The sequence below is a fragment of the Solenopsis invicta genome, chromosome 12 (genome assembly GCF_016802725.1).
Source record: "Solenopsis invicta isolate M01_SB chromosome 12, UNIL_Sinv_3.0, whole genome shotgun sequence".
In the NCBI taxonomy this organism is placed as follows: Eukaryota; Metazoa; Arthropoda; class Insecta; order Hymenoptera; family Formicidae; genus Solenopsis; species Solenopsis invicta.
In genome coordinates, this window is record NC_052675.1 from 11709181 (window position 1) to 11722743 (window position 13563).

The 13563-nt window shown below is 33.6% G+C and overlaps 1 protein-coding gene across 3 annotated transcripts in view; it reads left to right on the forward strand.

Moving 5' to 3' along the window:
- Positions 1 to 13563, forward strand: part of LOC105208223 — a 518645-nt gene that overhangs the window by 139036 nt on the left and 366046 nt on the right. For all 3 annotated transcript variants that reach the window (XR_005576059.1, XM_039456060.1, XM_039456061.1), the window contains one exon: positions 12349 to 12490. Coding sequence is in view for 2 of the 3 variants with exons in the window: in XM_039456060.1 (XP_039311994.1) it covers positions 12349 to 12490 (142 nt within the window). In the remaining variant the exon portion in view is untranslated. The remainder of the gene's footprint in view (positions 1 to 12348; positions 12491 to 13563) is intronic.

Genomic DNA, 13563 nt, shown 5'->3' on the forward strand with positions numbered 1-13563 from the left:
AAATCTTTGAGTTTTTACTAAAAAAAAAAAAAACTTGTGCGTAAAAGTGTGAAATGTAGTAATATAGAAAATCATTAGTTTTGTGTTTAAAATGTTTTAAAAAATGTATCAAAACAGCTGAATCTGTATACTGATAAAAAATAGTAAATATCTAAATTTTTATAATAATAGCATAAACGATTAGCTCATCGTTAATGAATTAGGCTACCATTTTATAATTTTTGGTTTGAATTCTGCCGATAAGTTTAAAAATTTGTAAAAAATGCGTTATTACAATTTATAAAATATAGTATATCCAAAACAATGAATACAGATTAAGCAATAAAAATATTTAAAAAAAAATAATTATTGCAAGATAAATAAAAAAAAGAATTTCCTTTTATTTAAATATTGCATTAGAATCATTACTAGTCTTTATTGTAATAATTATGAAATAGTACTGATCCAATATTAGATTAGGAAATAAATCTTAATAGTCGATTTGTATTTGTACAATCTGTTATAATTACTACAAAATTCGTATTGATTTACTGTAGTATTATGTAATGGTTACCGTAAAAAAGACTAAAAGTTCAGATTAAGCAAAAAGATTATAATCCTTCTTGTTTTTCAGTTCTTAGAGGATTTTGAATAAATTTGCTTATGATAAGATTTGATAATTTATAATAGATTTCCGTATGTATGAACTTATGGAATACTTGAAACAAGTAATACTTAATTCAAGTACTCGTAATGTACAGTACGTATTTTTCTGTGTGTAGTTACAAATAAAGTAATAGTCTATTCAGATTATCGTTTTGTATTGCTTCATGATAAGCACTATCGATAAGCAGTGATCGATGTCGAGGTGGAAGGAGATGTAGAATGAGATCCGCGGATCCGAGGAACGAACTCGATTCTATCGCGTTATGGGAGCGCAGTACATCCATGGCAGATCGATATCGCCGGTCTTAACGGATTTACGACCCATGTTATCTCTCAAAGGTACCGACGAGCACGCATGCGCGATCGCCAAGATGGGATCGTTTAACGATTTCGTTCCGGAATCTTACCTATGTTCAATGCCAACGATTGTTCGACGTTTAGAAAGTACACGCCATAAACGATCTCAATTTCGATAACCGCGCTCTTTCCGGGAAATTCTTATTTCGCGTCGCCCGAGCAACAGCGAAGTCCCTTATTGAGATCGTACCGAATCGCGCTGAACGTATTTGCATTGAATAGAATAGATGTGACTTTACATAAACACAGTGATATATGGAGAACTGAAAGGGACGAGTTTATGGGAACGTAAATCTGGATATCCTTATTTGATTTAATGCCGATGCATATTGACTTACCAAAAATTTTTAAAGTTAGAAAAATTTGAACGACTATCATCTGTAATAATTGTTTTAGACACACGCACATTGGAGTACGGCAAGTATTAAACATTATATTATGAAAATGTTGTACATTATGACAGTTTAAAAAGAAAATTATTATAAACATGTATAGGAATGTGAAGAGATATTAAAACGACAGAGCAGAATGCATCTAAAGTGCGATAACTTCTCAGGCTCCTAGAGACTACGCTGTTGGTTTATCACCTGGAGTGTTATCGCACTTAGGTGTGAAGGTACTGAATGGTATCGTCTCGTCGACGTAGACGTGGAACATCGTTATTTTCTCGAAAAACATTATTTCTGCCTGCCAATATACTGCGATGGGATTTCTTCGTGCAAATGCTAATCACCATCGGTTAACGTCAAAGAGGTCATTGGAATGCGAGACCCGTTGCGAGATCTCGTTATTCATTTATCTTCATTTCTTTCTCGTTTTCGTCGCGATTGCTTATTTATTCAAAACTATTCTTTCTCGGATTACGAAGTGTCGCATATCGATGGATTCCCGATGAATATTGCAACATCTCTCTTTACCTTCTAGATAAAAATAGTTTTCGTACCGTGGAACAAACTTCTTTAAATATGAAATTGATGAATTATTCTTTACATTTCTCGATAAGAATTGTTTTATTAAGATACTATTTTTATTCTGTAAAGCATAAAAATAGTTTAGAAAAGATTATAGTTCGAAGATTTTAAATTAAACTAAATTTTCTCTAATTTAAACTAAATATATTTTTATTATCAAATGAAATAATCACAGTAATTACACTGTTACAAGAATATAACATTTTTAGACATTTTTAGAAATAATGTTGATATCTTAAGAAAATGGAATACATGTTGTAGCTTTGACATTGCGATAGTAATTACATAATTAACCAAAATAATTGTCTAAAAATGAAATATATTCTAAAGATATAATTTATTTGTTTTAAAGAGATTTGCTAAAAATTCACTTGGACAATTCTCTTTATAAATAAGGTAAACAATAAGGTATGTAAAGAACAGATTGTTACCTGTACATATACCTATGCATATACGCGAATCAGTTATAAACACGTACGTAAGGTCAGCACTGGCAAATTGCCTTGTTAGGTCCTTGTATGCAATATCCGCTGCACATTCGCCAGATATTGGGGACGAAAGTGTACCTCTGCTTACAAATGTGAATCAAGTGTCTCACAACACGGGATACAAGGAGGTACATGCGTGCCTCCGCATAATCAAAACTATTCGCAGAAACGACGAATATCGATCGTACACGATAAGAATGCACTTGCTTTTTTTGTTTAGTCGCCGTTATATTGAGCAGAATTGCATGTTTTATTGAAATACCAAAATATTAAAAAATTGTGATAAACCTGACGTCCAAGGGGAAAAAATGATAGGAATGTGTTCAAATTAATTAAAAAATTTATTATGACACGTATGAACTTTGGGCTGAGTGTGGACATACAAAAAGATAGATAGTCGAAAAGATGATATAAAGTTAATTTATACGATGTTATTAGCAACCAGCACGTTAGTTTTTTAATAAACTTGAAAATTAGCGACTAAAAGAATATACATAATTCTATACACAGTGTATAGAAATAAATCATTTTTTATAATTCTATTGTATGTGTATAGAGTTATATTTTTTAGTTGTTAATTTTCTAGTTCGTTAAAAGACTAGCACGATACAAAAAAAAAAACAAGCATGGTTGAATTGACAATATATTGGTGAAAATAAATAGATTTTTTGTGTCATTTTAATTGATATTTTGGTATGCAACTGAAACATTTAGATATGATAGCTGAACAATGATTTCTGGTTGTATCTATAAAATTTTTGGCAATTTGCACTGTTATCAGATGGATACGGAACTGTTCTGTTTCTCGAAATGAAAAAAATCACACACAATATGGAATAAAAAGCGCAGCATTATTTTTCACCGATGTTTTGATAAAATAATTTGTCCTACAAATGCCCAAAATTGTTTACAGTGCAGTTTTTATTATTAATTGTGTTAATTTGAAAACTAAATTCTTACAAGAATTCTGATTCGTTTCGAGCGAACATACTGGTTGAATCTACCAGATTTCCAATTAACCCTTTGCACTCCTATGTCGAATGTGATTCGACATCAGTTTTTATCTCAGGAGCTCCTTTGTCGAGTCTCACTCGACATAGGAAATAAAATTAATGAAATTGATGAAATGTGATTCAGAGTGCAAAGGATTAATACAACTAGATTTTTTTCCAATGTGATTACAAATGAATACAATTTGTCTAGTTACTTCAACCAGCATGCAAATAACCAAATTTGTTTGGTTATTTCAATAAAAAAATGTGAATTATTATATTAATAAAAAAATGTACGTTATATTTTATCAAACAGTCTCACAACTAGTTATTTTATCGTTTTTTAATTTTTTATTATTTTAGATGAATATTTCAGATTAATATTTCAGATTAATTCGACCAATTTTTTCCGTGTAATTGTTAGTAGAGAAATATAATCGTGTAAATTAAATCTATAACCATAATATTAGCGCGCATACTCTTGACTCTTATGAGAGAAAAATATTTAAGAAAAAGTGTTGATTACAAAGTAGATTTTAGAGTCACGAATCGATTCCTTGGATCTTTCGAAGATTGTTCGTGTATCGTTCGCCGATCGTGTGTTACACAGGTAACGGTTGGCATTCTGTAGCGCTTTGCCGGGAAATGACTGGTTAAGCAGATACCTAAAGCGCAGACGGGTTGCGGGAGATCGAGAGGGCCCGTCGATCGATTTTACTCCCACTAAATAGCCGGATTTACGTTTTACGCGGCGCGACCGGCGTTTTATCGCTCGTGAAAACGGCAAGAATGTTGCCTAGGTGTGTGTACGTCATCCTGTCGTCCCCCTTTCTCCACCCTTTAGTCGGTAGCCGCAGCATTTTATTTCAGAATCGTGGCTGAGAGAAATCTTGTTATTCGCGTCTGCAGCCGTACCACGAGGAACAATCGAGGCGTGAAATTTCTGGTGTAATTTTCAAGTCAAACGGTATATACAAATCAACGGCACGAGTCGTGATTCGTGCAGTGATTTGTGGTAATCATTCCTTTTACCGACTGCATATTTTTGAAAAAAAAGAGAAACGATAAACGTATTATTAATGTTAAATAATATTTATTTTTTATTTATCATTTTTTTAATTTACATAATACTTAATGTCCTTATAATAATTTTGTTTATAATAACATATTTTTTGCTTAACCTTTTTGTTCTTTAGATCTGAATCAAATAGAAAAATGTAATTCTTTTTAGAAGAAAGTTTGTTATCTCATTATTTTGGATATCTAATGAAAATTAATGAAAACATTTGAAAACTTTCTCGGTCACTTAAGGGAAATAGTCATCTAAAATCCGTACGCGAGATGATACCTGTTGCGTTAGTAGCAATCTACTGACTTAACGACAATGCAGCGACAGGTATTGAGCGAAAATACTCATTAAGTTATCGAGTTTATCGTTCGGGCGGTCATAAAGTAGTATGACGAGGATCCCTTCATTGACTTCTGACTTTGCCACGAGTTCTGGTAGTGGGATAAGTTGTAGCTGAACAAAAATTCTTGTGAGTGTCCGTTGCTTTCATCGTTCATGCTGCACACATTGTAAATAAAGTAATGATGACTGAACGAAAATGCAAACATAGATTCTTTATATATTTTAATTAACACTCTGTACACACAAATGGACAAAAATGTTCAGCGCATTTCTTTTCTTTCAAAGATTACAAACATCTGATCAAATAGCGGTTTCTATCCTCACTCTAAAAAAATTTAGCATCTGGGGTAGGTGTATTGTCGGTTACAGTCAGTTGTCATGTTCTTTATCCAGAACGCTTTAGAAAACTGCCTTGGGCAACGAATAACCCTATGATTGTGCATAGAATGATTACTTGTTTTTGTACCTGTAAATTCTTATTTTTTCTTTAGTTTCAACTAATTTTTGTTTTTATTCAAAAGATTTCACGAGCTATTAAAAATAATTAAAATTTAAGTGATAATTCTATTTTAATTATATATAATTATGTATAATTCCATATAATTATGACTAAAAAACATGCATAATTATACATACTTTAATATACATATATATGGACATATTTGATGTATATTTATATTGTATAAACATGTATAAAAAAAAATTTTTTCCTGAAAATACTTTCTAGAGACGTTAAAATATATATTTATTAGAGTGACTGAAGAATTTATTTTATGCTTGTAAAAAAGTAACTCAAACGCGAATGATTCAGTCGCGCACAGAGAAAATGCCTAAAAATAACGTGTATAGAATATTAAAATAATATGCCGAGAGGTAAAAAACTTCTCACGTATGAAATAGATATATTTGCCTTTTTGAGCTTTCTTCGTGTGTAAAAAAAAAATATTCAGCAATTTCTTCAGTTCCTCGTCTTGGCGATGTGACGAGGCGTTGTTTTTGGCACGGCGCGGCGCAACGCGCCGTACATTTTCGTTTCCATTGCCCGCTCCATTGCTCGCGCGGGCGAAGTAAGTTTCTCAAGTCTACCGTGAATTTTCATTCAGCGAGCGGCCGGCGCGGATTTTCGTGAGAACTGTCTCGAGAGGTTTGTATAGGAGGACACACCTGCAGAAAACAGGGGGAGCGGGAGACTGTCGGGCGACCGCGACGCATTTACAGAGATTTAGAGCGAGCGTAACGGCGCGGTTTGCCTCGGTTCGGAGTTGGATTTTGTCCGTTGGTCGTCTCTCTTCGCGGCTCCTGCCGAGAAGGTTCCGTAAAAATCGCGGAGACGAGCAAAAGGAACTATATATGCGTAGTCCTGAAGATTATCTTTCCTGCTATGGTCGTCCGATCTACTCTCGTCGTACCCGTCGCGTCTCTCTTTATACCGTTTCTCCTTTACTCGCGCTTTGCGCTTGCCTTCACAGATGGCTACTTTTTCATCCTCCGCGTTATTAACTCCTACACTTACCTCGTTGCGCCTTATACGAGGAGAATAGGGAAGTATGTTCCACCTTTGCTGACCGTCTCGGATATATCCACGTCGTCGAGTTGATGCGGATGAATAGAAAAAAATACGACCGATCGATCAATAACCGTTGTATATGCGTCTCTTTAAATTCTCACTACTAAAACAGGACAGCACTGATATTAACACATTAATCAATCTAAGGCTCTGCGCACAATAGAGGAATATTAGATATTGGAAATAAGAATTAAAATTTTAGAGTCAGTTTTCTTAATGAATATTAAACACAACGCACAAATAATGTGCGAATAAATCGTAAGACATAAATATGTTGTGCAAGATACGATATAACTTATTATTTAACTATAGTGTTTACTGAGAAAATTGATTTTAAAATTTTAATTTCTATTTGAAATATCTAATAGTCTTCTATTGTGCGAAGGTACTCTAAATCAATATAAAAAATTAGGAATTATATCCCAAATGCCATATTATGCATGATGAAAATTTAAGTTTAACAGGCAGTTAATTGCTTTTATTTGAATATCTCCCGTTTGAAGTATATTGAGTAATGGTTTTATGACTTTTGAGAAACAAAACTTACTTCTTTATTCGTTTTTTTATTATTTTTGTAAACATGAGACAAATTCTTTAAAAACAATGAAATAATTATCAAAAATAATGTCAAACACAATATAAATAAAGTAATATCACGTTTGTTGAATTGAAAATCAGTTTAATAATAAATGATGCTAACTCGTATATGAATGCAAGAACATTTTCCCCCTAAAAAACTGTGAAGAATTTGTTGCGAAAAATAACACCCCAGCTAGGATTCGAATCTGAAAACGTCAAACATATTTTAATTTTTTTATTCACCGCTCGACTTTAAATTGTTTTGCATTGTTAAGAAATAAAATGTTAAATTTACTTTACGATTAGTCTGCATGCACTTTTTAGCTGCAAAACTTAACTTTGTTAACTACTGTCGGGGATAAGAAAACTACCAGGAAAGAAAGAATATGCTGTAGCTATATTTTTGCTTCGAAAAGGTACACTTGCTCCGAGCAAAAGGAGAATGCCTGGCAATCATACGTAACCGAGTAAATTGCTTGGCATTCGGGGATTGTGTATATTCCGGATGGAGGCGTTTGCGTCTTTAAGGTGTTCGAGGTGCTGATCCGTAGCCGGGACCAATAATTTAGACGGTTTCGGGGGATCCCGGCAATAATTTAACCCACTGGGGGAGGCCTGAACCGACAGCTGCGCCACGACAGCAGGCACGGGGCGACGGAGTCGCGATAAACTCTCATAATTCACTTATGGGATATCCACGGCGTATCCGCGTCTCAGTCCCCGCTTGCTTCTCTCAGTCACGCCGCGCGTCGCTTAAACGCGCGCCTCGAGCCGAGGAACTCTCCATTGAATGCGAATGCGTGTTTCGTAACGTTTGTATACACACATACGCGTGCGGGCGCGCGATTATTCATAGACGCGCATTGTGCGTGCGGGACCGCGCTTTACGGGGTCTGCTGAAAACAGGAGCGGTTGGAGGCTAGCGTGATCCCCGACAAAAAGTACGAAGGATAATTAAGTGCAATGACAATTTACTATAATAAGTACAATAACTAGGAACTAGATTCATTCACAATTATATCATTAATCTCTAGGTGGATTAATGTTGCGATCCGGCGCTCACATTTAACAACAATTATCTCTTTATAAAAGTAGTATAAAAACAAATAATAAGGAATAGGAACTTATTTTTTAAAGAAAGAACTGCATTTAAGTGGCAATCCGTGAAAATTGTTGCAAAACAATTATTCCTATAATGAACAACTTGGGCAACCTACAACAGTTTTCTTCTATGCAAATACTCATTTATTTTATTGCTCTTGGAAATATTGTATTAATTACACATTTCCATCCGTTCAAAGTGAATTCTTTAAAATGTGTGTATTTTATAAACATTTTTACTAATGTTGTGTAAATGATGTTATGCCGTTTTATTGTAATTCTTAACTTTTTTATCGGCACGAGAAGATTTTGTTTGTCATGTGAAAATATGCAGATAATATAAAATATTTCAAGGGCAGAGAAAGATAGAGAATACGGAATACATTATAACGTTTATATATTATATTATTTTTTATAAAAATATAGTAACATTAAGTTCAAAGGAATCAGTTTCTTTGTGTAAATTATCTGCCTTTACTTTATGTATCAAGGCTTTAATTAGGAGATACATAACGTAAGAAAAGTATAAAAGTACTATTTAACATTTTTTGAAAGTCGAGATATGCGATGTAGTTTGAACATTTTGTCGGGCACTTTCTCGAGCCAGCCCTGGCAGGAACGAACGGCGGACGTAAATTTCGGTGCAACCTGCCGCGGGATAGGAGGATAATTAATTCTACATGAAGCAATGCCGCATACGGAACGCGCGTAAGCTTCGAAGACGTCGCTAGGAAGTTAAAAAGTTTGTACGCAGAGCGTAACCCATCTGGGGATTAATGGGATAATTGTGAACACACGATGGAGAATTCAGTCACTGTCTGGCTGCTCCGAAGCGCGTTTCGCGTCATTAGAATGCACGCGTAGTGAATAATAGCGTTTTACGGTCGTAAGAAATTATTAGAAGAAAATTCTCGGCTACATTTTCCTAAATTTTAGTGCTCTAAAGAATTACATCTTTTTATTTTTTTTGCACGTTTATATTCTTTCTATTTTTTTGCACATTGTATAAAATGTTGTCGCTGAAAAATGTGCTAAATTGTACACAGACAGAATTTTCTCTTAGAATTTATTTTCAAAATTACATGGTAAGTAGTCATAGGACATTATAATATTTCGAAGAATTTTACCGTTTTATTGCTATTTTAATAAATTATTTAACTTTAAATTGAACTATATCAATAAAATTTAATTAAACGTATTTTTTACTTAATTGTGATAGACATTTATATATAAAAAAACAAAATGCTTTGAAATACTATCTTCAACGCTACAATGATTTTAAAGGTAAACTCTAAGAGAAAAATTTTCTGCGTGAAAACTAATTCTCATTCTTATTTCTCATTGAAAATATAATAACAAATACTTGTTAAGTCAAATATTTAGAATATTATGTATTTTCTTACTGTTTATTTCATAAAGAAATTGTAAGACATTATCAAATAAAAAAATAGGATATTCACAATGAACAACTTTTGTTTAGAGAGATAGATAAATAATGTTTTCTTATTTTAAAAATATGTATTTGTATTTTAAAAAAACAAGTTGTAAAATTTGAATAAATATAAAAATAAGTAAATAATAATAACGATCTGAGTAATAGTCGCAATTGTTTGTACATGATAATCATAATTCAGTTTTGATAAATTCTTCACTTGCATACACGTGAATGCAACATCCAACATAAAATAACAACTCCTAGTTTTTTCCTTCATTAAATTTAAAGTTCATAAAAAAATTATTTAATAAACAATCCTTATCAAAATAACTAAATTGTCGATTATAATGTTGACCAATGTTCTTCAATAATTTTTTTAGCTTTTTTTCAATAAGTACTTTGAAGTAGGAAAATAACATCCGATGTAACAAACTCATATGTACAGGCAATAAGTGTCGAAAGAACATTTAGGCGAAAAGTAAATTATTTTTGAAATAAAAAAAAAAGCATTTTTTTCTTTAGTATATACGCAATTTTTTACAGATGGAGGGTAAATTATTTCAAACAAAAAAATAAGTAATTTTATTTTTTAGTATATTTAGTATACTTGTCATTTTTTATTCACGTACATATGAGTTTGTTACATTGGATGTTATTTTCCTACTTCAAAGTACTTATTGAAAAAAAAGTTAAAAAAATCATTGAAGAACATTCGTCAACATTATAATCGACAATTTAGTTATTTTGATAAGAATTGTTTATTGAATAATTTTTTATGAACTTTAAACTTAATGAAGGTACGGAAATGTATTCTTTTGGACACACGGCATTATTATGTTAATCCAATCAAGGCATCGATAGACAGTTGCGGCTGCAATGTTATAATGATCCCCGAAGATGTACGTATCGGATACTTCTTTATTTCGAGCTATTTCTACGTCGTGTAACGTGCAATCTGGCGGTCGGTGATGACCGGTGGCGGTAGCAATGGTGTGGCGCTTGCACAATAGATTCAGTTTGATACATCGCCGTGCGGTACAGAAGACCGTTAATTTCGTGGCCTCCTGCCCCACGATGCCCTATACACACTCGCATCACCCACTCTGTGTTTAGACTGCTGGTCTCCGTCACAAACACACGCACGCTCGCATGCACGCACGACACGCATACACAAATGTCGTTTGTATTAATACTCAATCAACTAATAATAGCATTTAATATCGCGCAACCCGTCTTTACTTATTGTTAGATTTCTTAGTGTGGTCTATTACTTAATTTGTATTTCATTTATTTTATTACCGCGTCTCGAAGAATTACTTGGCCAGTAAGGAAACAATTAAACCAATCGACTGTTTATCTATTATGAAAAAGTTCAAGATTTTAAATATTTATAAAGAGAATTTTATTAAGCGTTTGTATATTGTATGTACATTGTACGTACACTCAACAAAATAATTTACAACGATTTTATGCAGATGTATTTTTGACAAATGCAATATTTATTTATGCGAAATATTTATCTTTTTTTAACAAATTATTCTGCATTTTTTATTACATGTCCACTCGATGTGTAATAAACAATTTTAATTTTCAACAATTTTAAATTCAAATTTTTGGAGTTTATATAAAATATTATGTACGATAAAAATCATATAATAAATCATCATATTAGGTGGAGCTCATAACGTTAAAGTAATAAATTATTTTAAATTATTCTTGTATATAAATTTAGAACACAAAAGATTTTTAGACTAGTTGCTGTTATAAGTGCGTTGCATTAATGATGGAAAAGTATGTTGTACGCGTTATGATGATGTGAAATTCAGGCACGTACATTCTGACGTATTTTACGCAAATCGAAGACCTCTCGTTCAGTCGTACACGAACGTTCTTTTCTCGGGAAGAGACACACGTGCTTCGACTTTGAAGTTATTCTACGCATGCTGAGAATTTCATGTGTGCACAAGTGACCTGACATCGTTCACCAAAATGCTCCAGCAAACTACATGCCAACTACGATTATGATGATGGCACCGCCTATTTTCTAAGGTGGCATCCACATAAAATCGACAAATGGTGGTAGTCTCACGAATTACAACGGTGTACTTGTAGAGAAAAATCGTTAATACTAGCCTATTAATTCTACTCAACACCCTCTTATTTTTTAGAAACTAAGCAATTCTTTATAGTTTTTCAGGATTAGGGAGTTAAATGGTAGAGATGCATATAAGCATAAAAAATTAATTAAATTGATAAGCAATTTAATTTTGTGATATTATATTCGAAGTTTTTAATAATTTGTGCTTTAAGTCCGAAAAAAACAATTTGGCGCACAGTTTGAGGAAACTTGTAAATAATAAAATAACACTATTTTACAGAATTTTTCAATAAAACTTGAATATCACATACAGAAAAAAATATGATCTTTACAATAACATAATTAATAAACATCACTTTTTTATCTCTTTCCGTTTATCCATAAAAAATTAAGTTAAGCCCTGTTTCGACCTGTATATTATGTTAAAACAGATAGGTGCTTTTAATTCTTGTATGTTTACTAATTTGACTCGCCACAATGTCTCAGAGGTGTACCATATGTCTAGTCAAGGCTACACACAACTCTTCTTTGTTCCCAATCCTCGGGTTCTGCCTACTCGAGCCTTCGGTCAAAAATATCTTTCGCGGCTTCGAACGTCCCAATTATCGTGCAGCACAGTAATAATCGTGGCTGCGCTCGCTTTCTACAAGGTGTTCACGAATCCTGGCTTGATCGATGCTCATGTTAATCCGTTTCTGTCTCAGGAACAATGCCAACGTTGTCGTCCCGCCCACCGTATCGGCTGTATCGAAGAAAGAGCCGCAAGAGAACATTGCCCGGATAGCGAAACGGTACCTCGACGATAACATGCAGCAGGCGTGGATCAATCCTCGTCTAATATCGATGGTGAGTGAATATAAATGCAATGATTATGCGCTGGATCCGCGCACGTGCGCCCATCATCCGTGTGCCCATTATTATACTTCTTGGCGCGCGCGTACTTTATGTACACGCGGTGAAGGCGGGGAGAGGAAGTACGCGCGCGTACTTTCCGAGCTGGCCAACAAATTAGTTTGCGGCGGACTTCCACATTGGGAAAGTTTCGTGATTAATTTATTGGGCGGGAATGCGCGCACACTACATCCGCGGCCGCTGCACGGAAGTCGAAACGCGGTGAGTTTCTAACTTGCCCGGACTATTTCTGCGATTTCTGGTTAGAGAGCCCTGCGGAGCTGCGCGCGATATACTGCGTGGGGATCTCTCTCGGGGCATCAGCGATAGTGTGCCGGGATTTTCACGGCACTACTGTTCGCCGGAGAAAAATGTCTTTACGATATCGTATAACCCCGTCGGTTGATCTCGAATATGACTGCTGCAAGCTGGCGACAAATTTTTACGACGCCTTCAAACGACTTACAACGGATTCCGCGTCAAACGACTTCTCGATTTTGTGACACTTTTCGAAAGTCGACACGTTTTCTTTACGATCGAATTTAAAAAGTTAACGAATGGCTAAATAAAACTCTATTTTTTTTTTAATTGTGAATGGAAAACGAATAGTTGTAAACTTTTTCAATTTGAACAAGATGAGATTATTTTACAATAAATTTTTTGCTTAATACACCATATATTAACTTATATTTTTATAGCGTTTAATTTCGGACTATTTATTTTTTGTAAAAGAGAATATCTTGATTAATTAAACCATAATTTACTATTCTGATGAATATTAATCTATTTCTATAGATGCTCATTAGTATTTGAATTTGAATATTGCACAATATTATTGATCATCTAGTTAAAGCTCTCGTCAACACAGGTACAAAGTAAGTGCTTTCTTCATATCTTTATGCCTCATTATTGTGCTTTACATGGTCTAATACCTAAACTTTGCAATTTTTTCTAATATTTTGCTGAGTTCAAAATTGAAAACTGATGGCCAGATTAAAAGTAGGAAACATTTCTAAACATTAATTTCA